General features: G+C 42.4%; 1 protein-coding gene across 3 annotated transcripts in view; it reads left to right on the forward strand.

Moving 5' to 3' along the window:
• MTCL1 (microtubule crosslinking factor 1) overlaps positions 1-22,949 on the forward strand; it is a 178,492-nt gene that overhangs the window by 24,258 nt on the left and 131,285 nt on the right. For all 3 annotated transcript variants that reach the window (XM_044293234.1, XM_044293235.1, XM_044293236.1), the window contains exon 2: positions 22,659-22,883. In XM_044293234.1, the coding sequence (XP_044149169.1) occupies positions 22,659-22,883 (225 nt within the window). The remainder of the gene's footprint in view (positions 1-22,658; positions 22,884-22,949) is intronic.

The following is a 22,949-nucleotide window of genomic DNA, read 5'->3' on the forward strand; positions in this document are numbered from 1 at the left end:
TGGTGAATGGGACGCTTCAAGTTAAAATATACCATCGGATTGGAGAAAACTCCAATCCGATGGTATAAAAGGGACTCCTGACTTTACATTGAAAGTCAATGGGGGACGGATCCGTTTGCAATTGCACCATATTGTGTCAACGTCAAACGGATCCTTCCCCATTGACTTGCATTGTAATTCAGGACGGATCCGTTTGGCTCCGCACGGCCAGGCGGACACCAAAACGACATTTTTTTCATGTCCGTGGATCCTCCAAAAATCAAGGAAGACCCACGGATGAAAAAGCGGTCACGGATCACGGACCTACGGACCCCGTTTTTGCGGACCTTAAAAATAAAAACGGTAGTGTGCATGAGGCCTTAGTTGACCTCCCTTGAAAATGGTCCTGAAGCTCTCCGATCTGTTCTTCACCTGGTAATACCCCTTCCTAGTGACTGGGGAGGCAGACGGGATAGTGGAATGATAAGAGACTGCTTAGGTCTATTATCCAGAGAAGCTAGTGGGGGAGGGCAGCTCTCTCCAGTTCAGGCTTTCAAACAAGACAAAAAGGATTCCTTTGTGGAAGACGTATTGCTGTTTCTTTTATTTATATAGGAAGAATAGGGACAGTAAGACACCATTTTATACCACCCAGTCATCAAATTTTCTTCTGGCCAAAAAGGCGTTCTGAAGTGTATGTCATAATGGAAACCATTGCTTTCAGTAAGAACATTTTCCAGCTTATCACTTCTTTGGAAGGACCCCAGGCTTGTCTTGGGGTAATAGTAGTCTGGGACAGGCAGGACTGTGCAGGTAAAGGTTGAAACTGGACAACTCATTGACATCATGTTGACAACAGTTGACCTCTGCAGCTATCACTGGCCTCAGCTGTGTTACCCGGTTGCAGCCGTGACTTCATAATGACAACACATGACTGCTGCAGCCAATCACTGGCCAAAGAAGTGCACTGTATAGGTCAGTAATTGGCTGCAGCGGTCACGTGTTGTTGAAATGATATCGCCACTGCAGCCGGGAAAGCAGGGCAGTGCCTGGAGAACCTGATTGGCGTGGGATCTGCCAAGTAAAAAAAAACAATCATCTATTCTGTATTACAGGTCGATTCCCTGAGTTGTCCACTGAAACGGTCTCTCTGGTCAGGAGCAAAATATAATACACAACAGCAGTCTGTCTCAGATCTCCATACATTTAAAGGGGTTATCCAACTATTTGTAAATGATGACCTATCCTCTGAATAGGTCATCAGCATCTGATCGGTGGGGGTGTGACACCTGGGACCACCACTGATCAGCTGTTTCAGAAAGCCTGGTGCTCCTGTGAGCGCTGCTGCGGCCTTCTCGCTACTTATCCTGGGCGCAACCCAGTCCCATTCAAGTGAATACGGCTGAGCTGGCCGGCCAGAGGATAGGTCTTCAGTTACAATTAAATAACCCCTTTACGCTCTAATACCAGGCACAACCGCTACTAACAGTACAGAGCTTCGTCTGGTAACAATTTTCAGGAAATTATCATGGGGTACAACTACCCAAAGCACAGGCCATCAGGTTTTAAGTCCCGGATAACACCTTTTAGCCCCTTGTGTACTGCAATCAAAGTTGTGTGCTACATACAAAGGAAAAGCCTTTGAGCACATCACAGTGATATTGTATACAGCCAATCGTCCTTTGAAGGACCTTAGGGCTGTCTGTCTATAATATTGTTTGTTAGGGCATACTAAGGCTGCTTTCACACATCAGTGTTTGATCAGTGATTGTGCGTCAAAATCAGGTGCAGGTAAAAAACATAGATCAGGTGAAAATCTTTCCATTATACCTTTTCTCTGTAGCCTCTACTCCTGGTTTTGGGTCACTGATCAAACACTGACCGTATACTGGCTATATAAATCTAGTTTCTCATATGCATTAAAGCGAACCTGTCATCAGCTTTATGGTGACCTCACTGAGGGCAGTATAAAATAGTGACAGAAATGCAGATTTCAGCGGTGTGTTACTAATGAGCTAAACGTAAGTGGTTGCTGAGAACCAGCCTCATAATCATTGCAGCCCAGGCCTTGAAGAGTCACATCTACCTGAGAAGAGTCATGGTTATCCATAATCTCCTGCTCTCTCACCCATCTGCTGATGATTGGCAGTTCTCTCCTAGGGAGAAAGGGGAGAAAACTAGGTAGAAGACTGTCAGCCATCAGCAGGTGAATAACCAGGACTCTTCTCAGGTGGCCGGGACTCTTTTCCAGGCCTAGTCTGCAAGGATTGTGATGTTGGTTCTTGGCAACCTCTTACTGTTAACTTATAAATGACAGATCGCTGAAATCAACTCGCCTGTCTCTACTTTATACTGCCGTTAGTATGGACAGCACAAAGTTAATGACAGGTTCCCTTTAAAATGACCCTGCAGGCTGCTCCAGCCGACGAACAGCCAGCTGGAGTTCATTGATGGGGTCGGAGCACTGCCAGACCCCATTGACTATAATGGGACCCTGCAGGGATCCAGCCTGTTTCCAGCATTGGTGCTGAGATCCGGCCGGACCATAAAACAGTGCTTGCACAAGCTTTGATCTGCCCGAATCCCAGCACTCATGCTGGAAACTGGATGGATCCCACCTTATATATACCTTACAGCTGCTGTCAGATGGCTCATTCTGTTGACAGCTATTCTTCCCGACTCCCCCATGGTCATGTATATTCAGCCAAGTGTCTACATGTCTGGCCATAGGGGAGTTTGTCGATTGTGCTTGTTAAGCATCGCTTGTCTGCTTGTTGCGGAATGATATTAAGTTGTGCTTTATGTGTCAGAATCGTCGTCTTGTACAAGCAGAAGGCATTTTAATTGACATACAATGGTTGTACATGTTTCTTGTGAGATCCATTTCCACGCTGTCACAGATGTTTAGGTTCTTCTGTGTGGCTCTCAGGATGCTCTGGAGTGTCACAGCCAAGTTCACGCCTTGCAAATCACAAATCACAAGCTTTGGGCCCGTTTTTGTGTGTGTAATTTATGAATTTTTTTCAAGATGTGGTTGCACAAGTCATTGGTGGACATTATGGAGCTAGAATCTTCTGAACTGGAAGATCTATAGAATGGCTGCCACCAATGTTCTGAAGAGAATGCCAAAGGACACTCTTTTGGCATATACTGTGTACATAGGCATGTCGGAGTATATGTCGGGGAATATTCCTGGTATATAGCGAACAGAGCATAATCAGGGGCACATTAGTGACACATTTTATACAAGAATCCAGTCTGACTTACTGGAAGCACATAACAATGTCTACTATAAGTTACCATATGCTACGTATACTTATAAAGCAGTTGAATGGATACACACATTTCTTCCAGTCTATAGAAAATAGAAAAATGGCCCTCATTTGCATTGATTATTTGGGATTCCTGGACTGTGACTGTCACTTACTGCACGAACCTTATTAATCCCTAATAAATGCTGTGACGTCACTCGTGCCCTACCAGATGGTATAACAAAAGGTGCTGCAGGTCATTGTCTTCTAATCACACGCTTCCAACTGAGCCTTATTAGCATGGATGGCTCCTTTCTCTTTCCCTAAATTCTGAATGTTACTTCTGCACCTATAGTTATCAAATACTTAAATGTAACTTCTTCCAGAGCTTGGTTCGTGCCCACATATTCTTTCACGATTCACAGTAGTGTGCTGCGGGGCACAGAATATCTCCTACGTATAGTACAGTAAGGTTGTGGTCACACAGTGGGATTTTTCACATGCAGTTTACACCAAGAAGTGACATGTCACCTCCTGACACAGATTCTGTGCTGAAGCATCTGTTTACCAGACTAGGATTAGCGCCATTGAATGGAGCTAAAACACTTGCGGGCACGTGGCAGATCTGCGTCATATATCTGAGAGTCACCCTCATATTTCTGTCCAGAGGTCGCAATGGCGCCTGTTTAAAGGGAACCTGTCACCAGTTTTATGGTGTCCTAACTAAGGGCAACATAAATAAGTGACTGATTCTCTTCAAAATGCTGGGTCACTTTCTTTAATTGACCCAGTCAATCTGCCAACATCTTGTATTGAAAAGCTCCAGCTGATAATGATGAGTCCTGAATATTCATGAGCTCCTGACTCTCCCCACCTAACTGCTGCTGAATGACAGTTATTTTCCATATGAATCAGCAGCAGGTGGGCAGGGGAGTGGCTATAGCTGTTAATTAAATATACGCTGGACTCCTTGACATCACACTGGACTCGAATCAGCTCATTAGCATGCGGCATCTTTGTGTGTATATTATGAGGTAACCATCTGTCACACCAGTAAGTGAATACATCTAAGGCACTTTTTAGTAGTTAATGATTGTGTATAATTAGTTAGATTATAATCAAATATCCACATGACAGGTTCCCTTTAAACGTCATAGACGTTTAGTCATGCATAGTCCTACGTATGAGACTTTCTTTGGTCCGGAGCGCTGTATTAGTGCAGCCTGTGTAGTCTGCTCAGTCCCTGCCTCTGCACCATTCATTTTGGTGCGGGTGGCAGGAACTGAATAGGCCTCAAAGGCTGCTTCGATCTCTGGACCCCTGCAGGAGCCCAGCTGTAACAGCCGGGATCAGAGATGACACTGACCCCAGTTGCTTAAAGGGTTTCTGTCATCAGAAATTCTGTTATGTAGCTGACTGATATTAGCGATGTGCCAATGTCAGCACTACATAACAGTGTGATTTATAATTGTGTCCCTGCCGCCGTTCTACTAAAAGGCGCAAGCGCAGTGAGGAAGCCGGCACCAGGAGCGCATCCTTCACTCACTGCGCCGAATACAAAACGGGATGGCGCAGGCGCGGGATTTCTTTGCCGATCAGGAGAAGTCGGACGTCACTCAAGAGGACCTGGGCGTGCTAAATGGTTCATAGACGGAGCCTCTAGGTACTGAATCAATGCCCTCATAGCACCTAGAGGCTCATTAGCATATTTTAAAAGTGTGTTTAACGTCAGTAAGCTACATAACAGAATTTCTGATGACAGAAACCCTTTAACTCCCTAGATACCACAGTCAATAGTGACTGTGGCATGTAGACATTTAGAAGGGAGAGTCCTACCTCTGCTGCAATCTTGGCTTTCCAGTGTGATGCCATGGCAGTTGCGGGCCTAACAAGGGCCCCCAGACCTTATTGGGCTGCATGTCTATTAAACAACCTATTTAACTCAGAAGTCACTAATAGTGTGCATAAAAATTGGCTTTCCAAAATGGACAACTCCTTTAAGTAAATACTGGAGTGCTGTTATACCAGTTTATGATGCAGTTGAGAAAATAAAACCTTAGATCTGATTGAAGGCTAAGGATAATGCACACAAGACCATTTTCATAGATCGGTCCCAATGTGCATCAATGGGCCAAATGTGAAAAGTTACATGATGCCCTTGTATATTCACCAGGTAGACATCTGCATTGTTTTTTTTTCTGTTTATAATGGAGCCACCACGCCGTGCTGTATCCATTGTACTACAGTGTCCAATGGACCCCCGTGGTCTCTTGTCTAGACTGCAAGAATAGCGATACAACTGCTGACGGAGGCTCTGAAGCCTCTAACAGCCGTGTGATCTAAGCCCAGACAGTCTTATACCGTATGTCTCCACTGGCACCAGTACTAGTAGCACAAGCCAGTGCTTTACCTACTACATTAGATGTGAGATGAACACTTGTACTATGTTTGCTGGATACGTTTGGTAACGTATTCCATTTTATGTTTATATGGAGACACCCTTCCTTCACAGGTATTTGTTGAGAAATCCCCCCGAGGTATACCTATAATTGCCGGTTATTCTTCATATAGGAGCTCTTTGAGATCCCTCCGAACAGTTGAGCTTGTTAACTCTAATGTAAGCCTAATATTAGTTGCCTCCTCCATTCATCCTGTTGCAGATCTTTTCTTATGGTCCATTTCCTTTGCTAAGAGCCCATCTGTGATGCTCCATCTGTCTTCCACCTGATGAATAATCTCCTGACACTTGCCTTTCATTTCTTTTAATGGGAACCTGTCATCAACTTTATGCTGACCTCACTCAGGGCAGCATAAAATAGTGACAGAAATGCAGATTTCAGTGGTGTGTCACCATGAGCTAAAAGTAAGTGGTTGCTGAGAACCAGCATCATAATCATTGCAGCCCAGGCCTTGAAGAGTCAAATCTCCCTGAGAAGAGTCATGGTTATCCATAATCTCCTGCTCTCTCACCCATCTGCTGATGGTTGGCAGTTCTCTCCTAGAGAGAAGGGAGAAAACCAGGTAGAAGACTGTCAGTCATCAGCAGGTGGGCGGGAGAGCAGGAATTCATGAATAACCAGGACTCTTCTCAGGTGGCTGGGACTCTTTTTTCTAGGCCCAGTCTGCAATGGTTGTGATGTTGGTTCTCGGCAACCACTTACTTTTAACTTTAGATGACAGACCGAAGAAATCATCTCACCTGTCTCTACTTTATTCTGCCGTTAGTGTGGGCAGCACAAAGTTGATGACAGGTTCCACAGGCTCTGGTGGTGACATTTCATCTACAGGCTTCTCCCTGCCTTAGGGAGTGGCCGACTCTGTACACAAAACATCAGAGCCTTGTCGCCCCCCTCTCTCTCCTCTGGCTGCCACGGCTCCTGTGAGGGATCGCACATGCGCGATCCTTACCAGTGTCGGCAGCCGTGCAGAAATATTCAACAGTGTGCCTGCTCCCTCCCTGTGATCCTATCTAAGCTATATGTATCTAAGCTATATGACAGCTATATGTATCTAAGCTTTATCTACAGTACAGACCAAAAGTTTGGACACACCTTCTCATTCAAAGAGTTTTCTTTATTTTTATGACTATGAAAATTGTAGATTCACACTGAAGGCATCAAAACTATAAATTAACACATGTGGAATTATATACATAACAAAAAAGTGTGAAACAACTGAAAATATGTCATATTCTAGGTTCTTTAAAGTAGCCACCTTTTGCTTTGATTACTGCTTTGCACACTCTTGGCCTTCTCTTGATGAGCTTCAAGAGGTAGTCACCTGAAATGGTCTTCCAACAGTCTTGAAGGAGTTCCCAGAGATGCTTAGCACTTGTTGGCCCTTTTGCCTTCACTCTGCAGTCCAGCTCACCCCAAACCATCTCGATTTGGTTCAGGTCCGGTGACTGTGGAGGCCAGGTCATTTGGCGCAGCACCCCATCACTCTCCTTCATGGTCAAATAGCCCTTACACAGCCTGTAAGGTGTGTTTGGGGTGATTGTCCTATTGAAAAATAAATGATTGTCCAACTAAACGCAAACCGGATGGAATAGCATGCCGCTGCAAGATGTTGTGGTAGCCATGCTGGTTCAGTATGCCTTAAATTTTGAATAAATCCCCAACAGTGTCACCAGCAAAGCACCCCCACACCATCACACCTCCTCCTCCATGCTTCACGGTGGGAACCAGGCATGTAGAGTCCATCCGTTCACCTTTTCTGCGTCGCACAAAGACACGGTGGTTGGAACCAAAGATCTCAAATTTGGACTCATCAGACCAAAGCACAGATTTCCACTGGTCTTATGTCCATTCCTTGTGTTCTTTAGCCCAACTAAGTCTCTTCTGCTTGTTGCCTGTCCTTAGCAGTGGTTTCCTAGCAGATATTCTACCATGAAGGCCTGATTCACATAGTCTCCTCTTAACAGTTGTTCTAGAGATGTGTCTGCTGCTAGAACTCTGTGTGGCATTGACCTGGTCTCTAATCTGAGCTGCTGTTAACCTGCGATTTCTGAGGCTGGTGACTCGGATGAACTTATCCTCCGCAGCAGAGGTGACTCTTGGTCTTCCTTTCCTGGGGCGGTCCGCATGTGAGCCAGTTTCTTTGTAGCGCTTGATGGTTTTTGTGACTGCACTTGGGGACACTTTCAAAGTTTTCCCAATTTTTCAGACTGACTGACCTTAATTTCTTAAAGTAATGATGGCCACTCGTTTTTCTTTACTTAGCTGCTTTTTTCTTGCCATAATACAAATTCTAACAGTCTATTCAGTAGGACTATCAGCTGTGTATCCACCTGACTTCTCCACAATGCAACTGATGGTCCCAACCCCATTTATAAGGCAAGAAATCCCACTTATTAAACCTGACAGGTCACACCTGTGAAGTGAAAACCATTTCAGGTGACTACCTCTTGAAGCTCATCAAGAGAATGCCAAGAGTGTGCAAAGCACTAATCAAAACAAAAGGTGGCTACTTTGAAGAACCTAGAATATGACATATTTTCAGTTGTTTCACACTTTTTTGTTATGTATATAATTCCACATGTGTTAATTCATAGTTTTGATGCCTTCAGTGTGAATCTACAATTTTCATAGTCATGAAAATAAAGAAAACTCTTTGAATGAGAAGGTGTGTCCAAACTTTTGGTCTGTACTGTATATCTCCGCTTTATGACAGCCATATGTATCTAAGCTATATGACACCTACATCTGGGGGCAAATGCCATCTGGGCCATTTGCCCCCTTCCTGACCCGGCCTAATTTTGCAAAACTGACATATCTCACTTTATGTGGTAATAACTTTGGAACGCCTTTACTTATCCAAGTCATTCAGAGATTGTTTTCTCGTGACACATTGTACTTCATGATAGTCATAAATTTGAGTCAATATATTTCACCTTTATTTCTGAAAAAATCCCAAATTTACCAAAAATTTTGAAAAATTTGCAATTTTCTAAATTTCTATTTCTCTGCTTTTAAAACAGAAAGTGATACCTCATAAAATATTTATTACTTAACATACCCCATATGTCTACTTTATGTTGGCATCATTTTGGAAATGTCATTTTATTTTTTTAGGACGTTAGAAGGCTTAGAATTTTAGAAGCAATTCTTCAAATTTTTAAGAAAATTGCCAAAACCCACTTTTTAAGGTCTGAAGTCACTTTGTGGGGCTTACATAGTAGTTACCCCCATAAATGACCCCATTGTAGAAACTACACCCCTCATGTTACTTAAAACCGATTTTACAAACTTTGTTAACCCTTTAGGCGTTCCATAAGAATTAAAGGAAAATGGAGATCAAATTTTTTAATTTCACTTTTTTGGCAGATTTTCCATTTTAATCCAATTTTTTCTTTAACACATCGATGGTTAACAGCCAAACAAAACTCAATATTTATTACCCAGATTCCGCGGTTTACAGAAACACCCCACATGTGGTCATAAACTGCTGTATGGGCACACGGCAGGGCGCAGAAGAAAAGGAACTCCACATGGTTTTTAGATGCCATGTCCCATTTGAAGCCCCCTGATGCACCCTTACAGTAGAAACTCCCAAGAAGTGATCCCATTTTGGAAACTAGGGGATAAGGTGCCAGTTTAATTGCTACTATTTTGGGGTACATATTATTTTTTGATCATTCATTATAACACTTTATGGGGCAAGGTGACCAAAAAATAGGTTGTTTTAGCACAGTTTCTATTTATTTATTTTTACAGCATTCACCTGAGGGGTTCAGTCAAGTGACATTTTTATAGAGCAGATTGTTACGGACGTGGCGATACCTAATATGTATACTTTTTCTTATTTATTAAAGTTTTACACAATAATAGCATTTTTGAAACAAAAAAATTATGTTTTAATCTGTCCATGTTCCGAGAGCTATATTTTTTTTATTTTTTGAGAGATTTTCTTATGTAGGGGCTCATTTTTTGCGGGATGAGGTGACTGTTTTATTGGTACCATTTAGTGGGACATACGCTTTTTTGATCACTTGGTGTTGCACTTTTTGTGATGTAAAGTGACAAAAATTGCTTGTTTTGACACAGTTTTTTTTTTTACGGTGTTCACCCGAGGGGTTAGGTCATGTGATATTTTTATAGAGCTGGTTTTTACGGACGCGGCAATACCAAATATGTCTATTTTATTTTATTTGTTTCACTTTAACACAATAATAGCATTTTTAAAACCATAAAAATGATATTTTAGTGTCTCCATGTTCTAAGAGCTATAGTTTTTTTATTTTTTGAGAGATTTTCTTATGTAGGGGCTCATTTTTTGCGGGATGAGGTGACGGTTTTATTGGTACCATTTAGTGGGACATACGCTTTTTTGATCACTTGGTGTTGCACTTTTTGTGATGTAAAGTGACAAAAATTGCTTGTTTTGACACAGTTTTTTTTTTTTACGGTGTTCACCCGAGGGGTTAGGTCATGTGATATTTTTATAGAGCTGGTTTTTACGGACGCGGCAATACCAAATATGTCTATTTTATTTTATTTGTTTCACTTTAACACAATAATAGCATTTTTAAAACCATAAAAATGATATTTTAGTGTCTCCATGTTCTAAGAGCTATAGTTTTTTTATTTTTTGAGAGATTTTCTTATGTAGGGGCTCATTTTTTGCGGGATGAGGTGACGGTTTTATTGGTACCATTTAGTGGGACATACGCTTTTTTGATCACTTGGTGTTGCACTTTTTGTGATGTAAAGTGACAAAAATTGCTTGTTTTGACACAGTTTTTTTTTTTTTTTTTTTTACGGTGTTCACCCGAGGGGTTAGGTCATGTGATATTTTTATAGAGCTGTTTTTTACGGACGCGGCAATACCAAATATGTCTATTTTATTTTATTTGTTTCACTTTAACACAATAATAGCATTTTTAAAACCATAAAAATGATATTTTAGTGTCTCCATGTTCTAAGAGCTATAGTTTTTTTATTTTTTGAGAGAGATTTTCTTATGTAGGGGCTCATTTTTTGCGGGATGAGGTGACGGTTTTATTGGTACCATTTAGTGGGACATACGCATTTTTGATCACTTGGTGTTGCACTTTTTGTGATGTAAGGTGACAAAAATTGCTTGTTTTGACACAGTTTTTTTAATTTCTTTTTTACGGTGTTCACCCGAGGGTTTAGGTCATGTGATATTTTTATAGAGCTGGTTTTTACGGACGCGGCAATACCAAATATGTCTATTTTATTTTTATTTTTTCTATTTTTAACATTTTTTTTTTCCTGACTTGGGGAATTTTTTTTTTTTACATGTGAAACCTTTTTTTTATTTTATTTTTTCAACACTTTATTTTTTTATTTTACACTTTTCGTCCCCCATAAGGTCATACAAGACCTCTGGGGGACATTTACTTCATTTTTTTCACTGTTGATTTCTCCTGTAACTGGGGCTGACTTAGTAGCCCCAGTTACAGGAGAAATGCACCCCCCAGAGAGGCTGTACAGCGCAATACTGCGCTGTACAGCCTCAGTGCAGGGCTGGTCGAGGTCTGTGAGAGACCTCACACAGCTCCTGCACGCTCCGGTCTCGGCGGTCGCATGACCGCCGGGCCGGAACAGGAAGCGCATAGCGCTTCCTGCTCTGCATACACAGCGCTCGGTGAGCGCTGTGTATGCAGCGATCCAGAAGGCAGGGACACCTGGGCACTGTCCCTGCCTTCTCTCTGGGTTGCCCTGCTGTCACTGATAGCGGGCAACCCGATCAACAGCTGCACGATTAGCGTGCAGCTGCAGTTTCTGAAAGGACGTTCAGAAATAGAGATCCACCCATAGGACGTTTATATCCTATGGGCGGACTGGAGGAGGTTAACTAATGTATATGCATGTCCTGATGAATTTTATAAGGGGTTTTTTTCCCCCATAACTCGGATAACCCCTTTAATTACTGAAATTAAACATTTCTATTAGAAAAAATGCTCTAAAGTGGCCCATTTTGAGCCTTAGTAACGCTCCTCTGTCTTCTGTTTACGTAACTGTGGAGACCTGCTCAACTCTGTGTTATGTAAACAGAAGACAGAGGAGCGTTGCTAAGGCTCAAAATAGGCCACTGTAGAGAATTTTTTTTAATAGAACTGTTTGATTTCCGTAATTAAAGTATATTACGAAAATGGTCACTATCACTGCCCCTATACATTACAAAAATAAAATAAAGAATGACAGTAACACTTTAAAGGGGTTATCCCATGACTAATGTAAAAATGAAAATCAGACATCATACAGTACATGACAATCTCTTTCTAACAAAGCTAGAACCAGCCCTGCACCTCACATGGATCCAGAGATCTCCCCATTCATTGCTCTGCTAGATTTATATCAAGCTGACAGCTCAGGGGGAGTGTCTTTTCTGCTGCAGCTCAGGAGGCGTGTCCATGTTCTTCCTATCACAGCTCAGGGGGAGTGTCTTTTCTGCTGCAGCTCAGGGGGCGTGTCCATTCTGCGACAGCTCTCTCCCTATCATAACTAAGAAGACAGTTGAAGGATGAAACTGAGCATGTGTGGCCATCTCTGTGAGCCAAAGAAATATAAAAAAAAAACACAAACAGCAGGTGGCACTATACAGATACATTTTATTAAATAACTCACTGGCTATGCAAAATTTTTAATTACATGCAATTACAAAACAATCCAGATTCAGGTGCTGGTTTGAGAACTGTAGAATATTTTCCATGGGACTACCTCTTTAAGGGAGCCAGCAAATGGTGTTGAGGAGGGGACAGTCTAGCCTCATCCCTTTTAACATCTTAATAGCAGAACTGTGGCTTTTCTTTTGAGCAGGTACTTGTTATACTTATTTATGCCCATGGCCGTATTTTACGGTCCGCATTGTCCAATCCGTATTGTTCACAGATGGCAATTAGACCCATTCATTTCTATGGGTGTGAAAAAAAAAAAAAAAAAGACCCCACAAGGATGTCATCCGTGTGCTGTCCGCATACATGTGTCCTCCGCAAATTATAGAACATGTCCTATTGTCTGTATTGCAGATGAGCGTGAAAAAAATGTGGATTGCACTTAGAAGGTGTCCGTGTTTTGTAGATCTGTGGTTTGCAGACCCCAATGCAGAGATGTGCATGAGGCCTTTAACAAAAGATTCAACTGATCTAAACACAAAATATGAATTATTATAGAAGCCTTTCAAGAATCAGGTTTTCAATTATATAAGTTCTAGTTTTCAGTTCTGTATTGATCCTTGAACAGATTTTGTAGTCATTTTTTCACATAAATACTTTGTCAGATTTTTCTATTGAATGTTCTGTGAATGGAAATATCACCAGCCATTGTTATCGTGCACAGGGTAATCCTTTTGCCCGCTCTTCCCCAGAATACAAAGTAGCTGAATGAGTTGTATAACACAGTGACAGAGACCAAATCATCCATTACCTGCACAAGCCAAAAATATTCTGCCGCGGCGCTTTCTTGTACGAGGCATTTAGTCTGTATTCATGCATGTTTCTCCATTCAGTGTCGTCAGAAATGTCTTATTCGGCCAAAATATGAATGGCCTAGTACAGGATTTTACAGCATAAGCTTATTTTATAAGGATTTTCCCCTTGACACGTTATTCTTTATGTACTTATGTTAATATTGGACTTTTAACACTCCATGTATAAATGTAAGGGCTTGTTCACACGACTCTTGCGGATCGCGACCCCATTCACTTGAATGAGGTCCGCGATCCGTCCGTTCCGTGGGGATCCAGTCCATGCTTCTGTTCCGTTCCACACCGCATCTCCGGATTTGCGGCCCCATTCAAGTGAAAGGGTCCGCATCCGTGATGCGGAATGCACACGGCCGGTGCCCCGTGTATTGCAGAGCCGCCGTATGCAAGCCGCAATACGGGGCAACGGCCGTGTGAATGAGCCCTAAGCTGGAGGAATGTGCCCAAACACCTTCAGAAGTTGGTGAACACTTATTCAGCTGTCAGCTATTCCTTGCAGCCCCCATACGTTTTTTTCTAGGCTTGAGCGAATCGAGCTTCTGATCATAGATCTGAAGTCGATTCGTTAAAACTCTTTGTTTTAATGCTATACAGAGACCTGTCTCCATGAAGCACTAAAATGTATCATCTCCGTGGAGGCAAAATTCTTTTTACCCGAAGTCGCACGAGACTTCAGTGAATGAATTCGGTATTGAGTTCTGCATCTTTAAAAACATTTCAAATTCTGAATCCGAAGTTGGTTTTGGTACCAAACCCAACTTCGGATTGCTAATTTGAAATGTTTTTAAAGATGAAGAAATCAATACCGAATTAATTCACCGAAGTCTCGTGCGACTTCGGGTAAAAAGAACTTTCCCTCCCTGGAGACGATACATTTTAGTGCTGTACAGAGCCAGGTTTCTGTATAGTATTAAAATGAAGTGTTTGAACGAATTTACTTCAGATCTATAATCAATATAAAAGCTTGATTCGCTCAGCACAAATTATTTCTCTTTGAATATGGGATTGGGAGTCAGTCACCCCCGGACATCTCTGGTGTTCTCCCTTGAGAACATTAGGATCAGACATGTTGAAATCCAAAATGCCCACCCATTCTTTACCTTGACATCTACCATTAGTGGCTAATTAGGAGACTTCTATGCACATTTGATGGTCGGCTGGTCCCATCAAAATCAGGAGCAGGTGCAGCAAAGAAAATGGGTGCATGAAAGGGACTGCATAACATATTTGGTGTAATAATAAAACCATGCAGTGCGAAGGGTTCCAAGCTGAGCTTGTGGTACATCTTAGAATTTATTATCCTATTTGAAATATTGAGGGTAATTTTATCAAAGCTTTTATGTTGTTATTATTGCGGCATAAAAAAAGTCTCAAATTATGGTGCAAGCCACAATTGAGCAATAATTTGTGACTTTTCACTTTTTAAAATTTGGTGTGCTTAACAATCCCACGGGTTTGCTATCATTTACGCCAGAATCTGGCTGTGTAGACGGCCAAATAGATTTGGAAGTCTAGTGCACGGCCCGCCTGTGCCTCCTAATAAATAAAGGGGGACGTTCACACTAGTGTTATTCTTTTCCTGCATTAAGCTCCTTCCTAGGGGATCAATACCGGAAAAGAACTGATCAGTTTTAGGCCCTATTCACATGTCCGCAATTTTTGCGGAACGGAATTGCGGACCCATTCATTTCTATGGGGCTGCACAGATACGATGTGCTGCCCGGATACAGAATTGCGGACCCCTACTTCCGGGTCTGCAATTCCGTCCCCGAAAAAAATAGAACATGTCCTACAAGAATAGGCATATTCTATTAGTGCCGGCAATGTGCGGTCCGCAAAATGCAGAATGCACATTGCCGCCGTCTGTGTTTTGCAGATCCGTGTATCCGCAAAACGCACACTGATGTGTGAATGGACCCTTATCCTAATGCATTCTGAATGGAGAGAAATCCGTTCAGGATGCATCAGGATGTCTTCAGTTCAGTCTTTTTGCCTTTTCAGGACAGAGATGATACCGCAGCATGCTGCGGTTTTATCTCCGTCCGGAATGCCGTATCCGGCATTTTTTCCCATTGAAATGCATTAATGGCGGATCTGGCCCCGAGTGTTCCGTCAAAATTAATCCAGCATTGCGGTCTGCGCATGCTCAGACCGCAAAAAATGTGAAAAACAATAATGCCGGATCCGTTTTTCCGGATGACACCGGAGAGACAGATCTGGCATTTCAATGCATTGAACTGCCTGCCGGAATCCTCTGCCGCAAGTGTGAAAGTACCCGAAGGCCGGCTTTTGTGACGCCAGTCCTAGCATATCTGCCCCAGTGTCTTTTACATACTTTTTAATGTCACGGCTCCATTCTAATTATGTATTTCTAGTGGTCGAAATTGTATTAATTTCTTAATGGGATATTGTGTCTTTGTGAATACAGAGGAGAGACACTGTGTTGAAAAGCTTTGCCTTGGCATACTGTACCTCCTTCCTGCCTGAAAATGAGTGCAAACCTAATAATAGTGTGCTCATATCCCAAGGGCAGCAGGCCGGTAATGGGATGAGTGGGTCTCCGAGACTGAGTTCTATCTTAGGAAATACATTTGAAACTTTATATTCTCGCTTAGTTGCCATCAACATAACTGTAGATAGTATTATTCTGCAATTCTCCTAACTCTTATTAGACGTAAAGTGTAACAGAGACATCTGTGTCTTGTGTGTCCATTGCTAATTACATTGTGTCTCCTAAAATGCCACTGAAAGTAGACATGATCTTTAGGAGGATATGTAATGAATATCCATTGAAGGGATTATGCCATGATTGACATCATATAGTACATGACAATACCTTTCTAACAAAGCTAGAACCAGCCCTGTACCTCACATGGATCCAGAGGATCATTGCTTCAATTGCTCTGCTAGATTATCTTCATCCAGGCAGCTCAGGGGCGTGTCCTTTCTGCTGCAGCTCTCTCCCTGTAACTGTCGCGGCTTCTAACAGAACATATGGCTGGTGAGAGTTGAAGATTTAAACTGAGCATGTTCGACCAGCTCAGTGAGGGGACAAAAAAAAAAAAGGAAAAGGCAAAACAGCAGGTGGCGCTATACAGATACAGTTTATTGAATATCTCAGGGGCTATACTAAATGTTTAATTCCATGCAATTACAAAAGTATTCAGATCCAGGTGCTGGTTTCAAAAATGTAGAATGTTTCGTGACACAGCCCCTTTAAACAAGTCTAGTCCCCTATTCTGTCACATTATTTCTAGAACTAATATGCATTTCCCTGAGAAGTGACTCCGAGCTAATAGCAAGAACATCACATATAGTGTGGTTCTATACAATCTCATCCACAGCTCCTTTTACAATTCTGACGTTTCCTGAGTTAAAATATCCCAGGACAGAGCTTGTGTGGCAGTTTGGGAAGTGCACCATGAAGCTCATAGGAATGTGGTGTACCAAGAACAAAATTGCTCAGTGTACATTTCCGTAACCTCTTAAAGGGGTTGTCCACGAAACTTATTCTACATTTTTGAAACCAGCACCTGGATCTGAATACTTTTTGTAATTTCATGTAATTAAAAGTTAAGTGTAGTTATTCAATAAAATGTGTCTGTATAGCACCACCTGCTGTTTACTCTTTTCCTTATTTCTCCATCCATCTCAGGATTTGGGGGGTACTATCTCTCCTTCGGGAGAGAGCGCCTTAGTCAGTGTAAGGAGACTTAGGCCCCTTTCAGACGAGCGAGTGTCTCGCTGCGGACTTGCTGTAAGGCACCCGGCCTGAACTTCCAGCACTGCTGGGGTCACATCTAATATACAGTCCTGATCAAAAGTTTAAGACCAAGAAAATCATATTTAGCATGGCTGGATCTTAAAGGGTTTCTACCACATCTCCACTGCGCCTGCGCCGATGACGTCACAGTGCTCCATTGGCGCAGGCACAGTGGAGACGTCTGAGCAGGGAAGCGGTCGGACATTCACTGCGCATGCGCCGAATACAGCCGCGCACGGCGCATGCGCGTGAAGTGTCCGTTTGATCGCATTCCGGAGGAGATGGGCGGGCTGGAGGGATGCGCTGGGCGGCGGCATCTTGTGATGGTAGACCGATCCTCTAGGTGCTAATGACGCCCCCATAGCACCTAGAGGGTCATTAGCATATTAATATAAGTTCTTTTTTTAGGTAAACGGCTGCCCCAAAAGCTATTATAGCAGGATTGTTTGGCAGAACAAGAACACTAGCGGATCGCTAGTGTCTGACACCTAATTATGTGAAATCAAAGTGGTAGAAACCCTTTAACAAGTAGAGCTTCAACATGCAACAAGAAGAAATGGGAGTGAGACAAAACATTTTTTGAGCATTCAATTAATTGAAAATATTAAGATTAAACTGAAACAGGCTGTTTTTCAGCTGATCAAAATTGGACCACATGCCTTTAAAAGGCCAAATCTGTGCAAAGATGTGGATTCATTGTCATTTTCTGCCAGGTAGTCACACGTTGTGATGGCAAAGGCAAAAAAACTAAGCAGGGTCTCTCACAGCGCACCATCGCTGCTGAGGTGGGACGCAGTAAGACAGTCATTTGGAATTTCTTAAATGATCCTGAGGCTCTTAGACTATGGAGACACTAAAACATTTTTTTTGTTTTAAAAATGAAATCCTTGTGTAAAACTTACATAAATAATAAAAATTGTATACATATTGGGTATCGCCGCGTCCGTGACAACCTGCTCTATAAAATTACCACATGATCTAACCTGTCAGATGAATGTTGTAAATAAAAATAAAAAAGTGCCAAAAAAGCTATTTCTTGTTACCTTGCCGCACAAAAAGTGTAATATAGAGCAACCAAAAATCATATGTACCCTAAACTAGTACCAACAAAACTGCCACCCTATCCCGTAGTTTCTAAAATGGGGTCATTTTTTTTGGAGTTTCTACTTTAGGGGTGCATCAGGGGGGCTTCAAATGGGACATGGTGTAAAAAAAAAAAACAGTCCAGCAAAATCTGCCTTCCAAAAACCGTATGGCATTCCTTTCCTTCTGCGCCCTGCCGTGTTCCCATTCAGCGGTTTATGGCCACATATGGGGTGTTTCTGTAAACTACAGAATCAGGGCCATAAATAATGAGTTTTGTTTGGCTGTTAACCCTTGCTTTGTAACTGGAAAAAAAATATTAAAATGAAAAATCTGCAAAAAAAGTGAAATTTTGAAATTGTATCTCTTTTCCATTAAATCTTGTGCAACACCTAAAGGGTTAACAAAGTTTGTAAAATCAGTTGTGAATACCTTGAGGGGTGTAGTTTCTTAGATGGGGGTCACTTTTATGATGTTTCTACTCTAGGGTTGCATCAGGGGGCTTCAAATGGGACATGGTGTCAAAAAAACAGTCCAGCAAAATCTGGCTTCCAAAAACCATGCGGCGCACCTTTCCCTCTACGCCCTACTGTGTGCCCGTACAGTAGTTTACGGCCACATATGGGGTGTTTCTGTAAACGGCAGAGTCAGGGCAATAAAGATACAGTCGTGGTTGGCTGTTAACCCTTGCTTTGTTAGTGGAAAAAATGGGTTAAAATGGAAAATTAGGCAAAATTCTCAAATTTCATCCCCATTTGCCAATAACTCTTGTGCAACACCTAAAGGGTTAACAAAGTTTATAAAATCCGTTTTGAATACCTTGAGGGGTGTAGTTTATAGAATGGGGTCATTTTTGGGCAATTTTTATTATGTAAGCCTCGCAAAGTGACTTCAGACCTGTAGTGGTCCCTAAAATTTAGTTTTTTGTAAATTTTCTGAAAAATTTCAAGATTTGCTTCTAAATTTCTAAGCCTTGTAACAGCCCCAAAAAATTTAATATCATTAAATATCATTCCCAAAATAATTCAAACATGAAGTAGACATATGGGGCATGTTAAGTCATCACAATTTTTGGGGGTATTACTATGTATTACAGAAGTAGAGAAACTGAAACTTTGAAAATTAGTAAATTAGTTTTTTTTTATGCAAAAAAAGTTTTTTTGACTTCATTTTACCAGTGTCATGAAGTACAATATGTGACGAAAAAACAATCTCAGAATGGCCTGGATAAGTCAAAGTGTTTTAAAGTTATCAGCACTTAAAGTGACACTGGTCAGATTTGCAAAAAATGGCCAAGTCCTTAATGTCAAATAGGGCTGAGGATAATCGCTATTGAAGTAAAGCCAGGGCCTAATAATGAGCCAGTAAGGTGTCCAGAGTTGCGTCACTCTTGCAGGAAGGAGCCCAGACACAACAATGTGTCCATCCTCAAAAGACCTAAAACCCCACCCCATGTCCCACCAAGCCACGCCCCTTATCTTGTTAGGCCATGCCCCCTCCCACTCCTGAGCCGACGGGAATTGAAAAAATGAATGTAAAAATCAACTTCTGTCAGCTGCAGGGGTGGGAGGGAGGGTGACTTTCTTCCTGCAGGTCACACTCAGACAGCACAGTGCTGCTGTATTGCAGTGAACTGTTCAAAAGGACACGCCCACGATCCAGTTAGGCCACACCCTCTCCCACTTCTCAGCCAACTGAGATTGAAAAAATGAAGTTAAAAATCAACTTCTAGGTCCCGCTAAGCCACGCCCAGATCTGGTTAGGCCACGCCCCTCCCACTTCTCAGCCTAATGAGATTGAAAATATGAAGGTAAAAATCAAGTTCTGTCAGCTGCAGAGGTTGGAGGGATGGTGACTTTCTCCCTGCAGCTCACACTCAGACAGCACAGTGCTGCTGTCTTAGAGTGAGCTGTTCAAAAGGACACGCCCCCGATCCAGTAAAGGCCCCTGTGGAGGTCACTGTCAAGGGGGTGGTATGCTGTGAAAGTCACTGTTAAGGAGGAAGGCTGCTGTAAAGGTCAAAGTTGAGGGGGTGGGCTGCTGTGGAGGGCCAATTTTAAGGGACAGGGCACTGTGGGGGGTCACTGTTTTGGGAGCCGGGGTGCTGTAGATGTCACTGTTATAGTGGATAGTGTTGATATCTTTTAACGACACACACAAACATTAAATGAAATAGATTAAATATACCCGAGCGAAGCCGGGTCCTTCATCTAGTAGCATTATATTGATTTATTATGCTATGTAACCCTTACAGTTCTGGAATGTATTATATGACACTGACAGCATTATGTCACTGTTATCCAATACATTCCAGACCTCTAAGGTCCCTTTCACACGAGCGTGATTTCCGCACGGGTGCAATGCGTGACATGAACGCATTTATCACACGCGTGAAAAACGCATCAAAACGCATTGCACCCGCGTGGAAAAAACTGAACAACTGCATGCAATCACAGACAAAACTGACTGAACTTGCTTGCAAAATAGTGCGAGTTTCACTGAACGCACCCTGAACGCATTCGGACCTAATCAGTCACGCTCGTGTGAAATAGGCCTAAGGGTTACGTAGCATCATAAATCAATATAATGCTATGTGACCCTTGCAGGTGAGTCCGCAGCGAGACACTCGCTTGTCTGAAAGGGGGCTCCTCTGGAATTCTGTGAAGAAAAAGGATGCAAATGAGCTATTAGCAAGCTCTGCCTCTGATTCCACCATATGTAAGACAGATGTTTGACCCTTTAAATAGGCCTTGAGACATGACTCGGATATTAAATAAGCCAGCACCTCATCTGCAGACAGCTGTTTCGGGGCGATTGCCCCATATCAGTGCAGGGCAGAGAGTACTGGCTTAACCAGGTGAGAGGCCTAAGTCAGGATTTGGGGAATACTAACTCTCTCTCGGAAGAGAGTGCCTTAGGGCTCTTTCACACGAACGTATGACGTGCTGGTAATCCGCTGTGTGAAAGAGATCCAAGCCCCGTCCCGGACACCAGAGACAAGGAGCAGTAACATGATTGATAATGCTCTTTGCTTCTCTGTGATCTTTTTACTACAAAATCCCGGGACAACTTTATCTCACTGTGATTTTGTAGTAAAAAGATCAGAGAGAGGCACGGCGCCTTATTAATCATCTTAATGCTCCGTGTCTCTGCTGTCCGGAACGGCATCCGCTCGTGTGAATGAGACCTTAGTCGGCGTGAGGAGACTTAAAGCCGTGAGAGGCAATCGCTCCGAAACAGCTGTCTGCAGATGAGGTGTTCTAACACACATCTGAATGCTCCAGACCAACAAAGTGCCAAAACTTCTGGTTTTATAGAGGTGGTCAAGCTGACTGATGAATTAAACAGGGGAATTTGATTAGCAGCAAGTGGCTGCTACTTACCCTTTTAATTCCTATGGAAGCAGTAAGGGTGTACTTAATTTTTCATACACAGATTCTACATTTTGGCCTAGTTTTTATAAAAGAAATAATGGCATGGTGTAATTTGTCCTGTGCTGTGGAGGAGCTGAGGTTGTATTTACCTAGTTTTAAGACCTTCTAAGGGCCATTTTTTTTATCTATGTCCTCATATGTAAAATCGTAGAATTTAAAGAGGGTGTACTTTGCTTTTCCCATAACTGTACAAGGTAAACTAAGGTAAGATAAATCAATCTATACAAAATGACTAAACCTTTATGTAGAGTACATCTGTATATTTACACATTCCATAAAGATAAAAATCGATTGCTGCAGTCTAGTAAGGAAAATAATCATGAACATTTACATGCTATTCTGATTTGTCGGATATGTATTATATATGCCTAATTTTTACGTACCATGAATGATTCGTTTTTAGGCTAAATAAGTATCGTAAGGGCTACACACACAGAAATTTGCTTTGGCATTTTTACTGCTAAAAACCTTTGTAGAAACGTTTGCATGTTTTTTTGCGTCACGTGTTTTTTCCTTAAAGGGCATCTGTTAGCAGTTTTGTACCTACGAAACTGGCTGACCTGTTACATGTGTGCTTGCCAGCTGAAGGCATCTGTGTTGGTTCAATGTTCATATGTGCCCTCATTGTTGAGAAAAATGCTGTTTTAATATATGTAAACAAGCCTATAGGAGCAATGGGGGTGTTGCCATTACACCTAGAGGCTGAGCTGTCTCTGCAACTATCACACCCTCTGCACTTTGACAGGGCCAGGCAGTCTAAACATCATCACAACTGGCCCTGGGACTGGTGGGGGTCCAACACCCCGGACCCCTATGATCAGCTGTTTGAGAAGGCACCCGCGCTCCTTTCTGCTCTGTGACCTTCTTTGTGCTTTCCAAGCACAGTGTTGTACATTGTATAGCGGCTGTGTTTTGACCCCCACCAGTCAAACACAGCCGCTATACAATGTACAACACTGTGCTTGGAAAGCACAAAGAAGGCCACAGAGCAGAAAGGAGCGCGGGTGCCTTCTCAAACAGCTGATCATGGGGGTCCGGGGTGTTGAACCCCCACCAGTCAAATACTGATGACCTATCCAGAGGATAGGTCATCAGTTATAAAATCTTGGAAAACCCTTTTAGCAATCTGAATTAATATAAGTTGTTATATTTTCACACTTCATCTTCAGTCTATATTTCCTGACATTGTTTTAACAGGATGAACTGGATGAGCTGCGAGCTGAGATGGAGGAGATGCATGACAGCTATCTAGAGGAAGATGTTTACCAATTGCAGGAGCTCCGAAGGGAGCTTGACCGAGCCAATAAGAACTGCCGAATTTTGCAATACCGCCTCAGGAAAGCAGAGCAAAAAAGCTTAAAAGTTGCACAGACAGGCCAAGTGGATGGAGAGCTCGTCAGGAGTCTGGAGCAAGACTTAAAGGTAGGAGAAATATTATACGGTATTAACTTTATTCATTATGTAGAAGAATATTCAAAGTGGCTCCTC

This window comes from Bufo gargarizans, chromosome 5 (assembly GCF_014858855.1).
Source record: "Bufo gargarizans isolate SCDJY-AF-19 chromosome 5, ASM1485885v1, whole genome shotgun sequence".
Taxonomy (NCBI): Eukaryota; Metazoa; Chordata; class Amphibia; order Anura; family Bufonidae; genus Bufo; species Bufo gargarizans.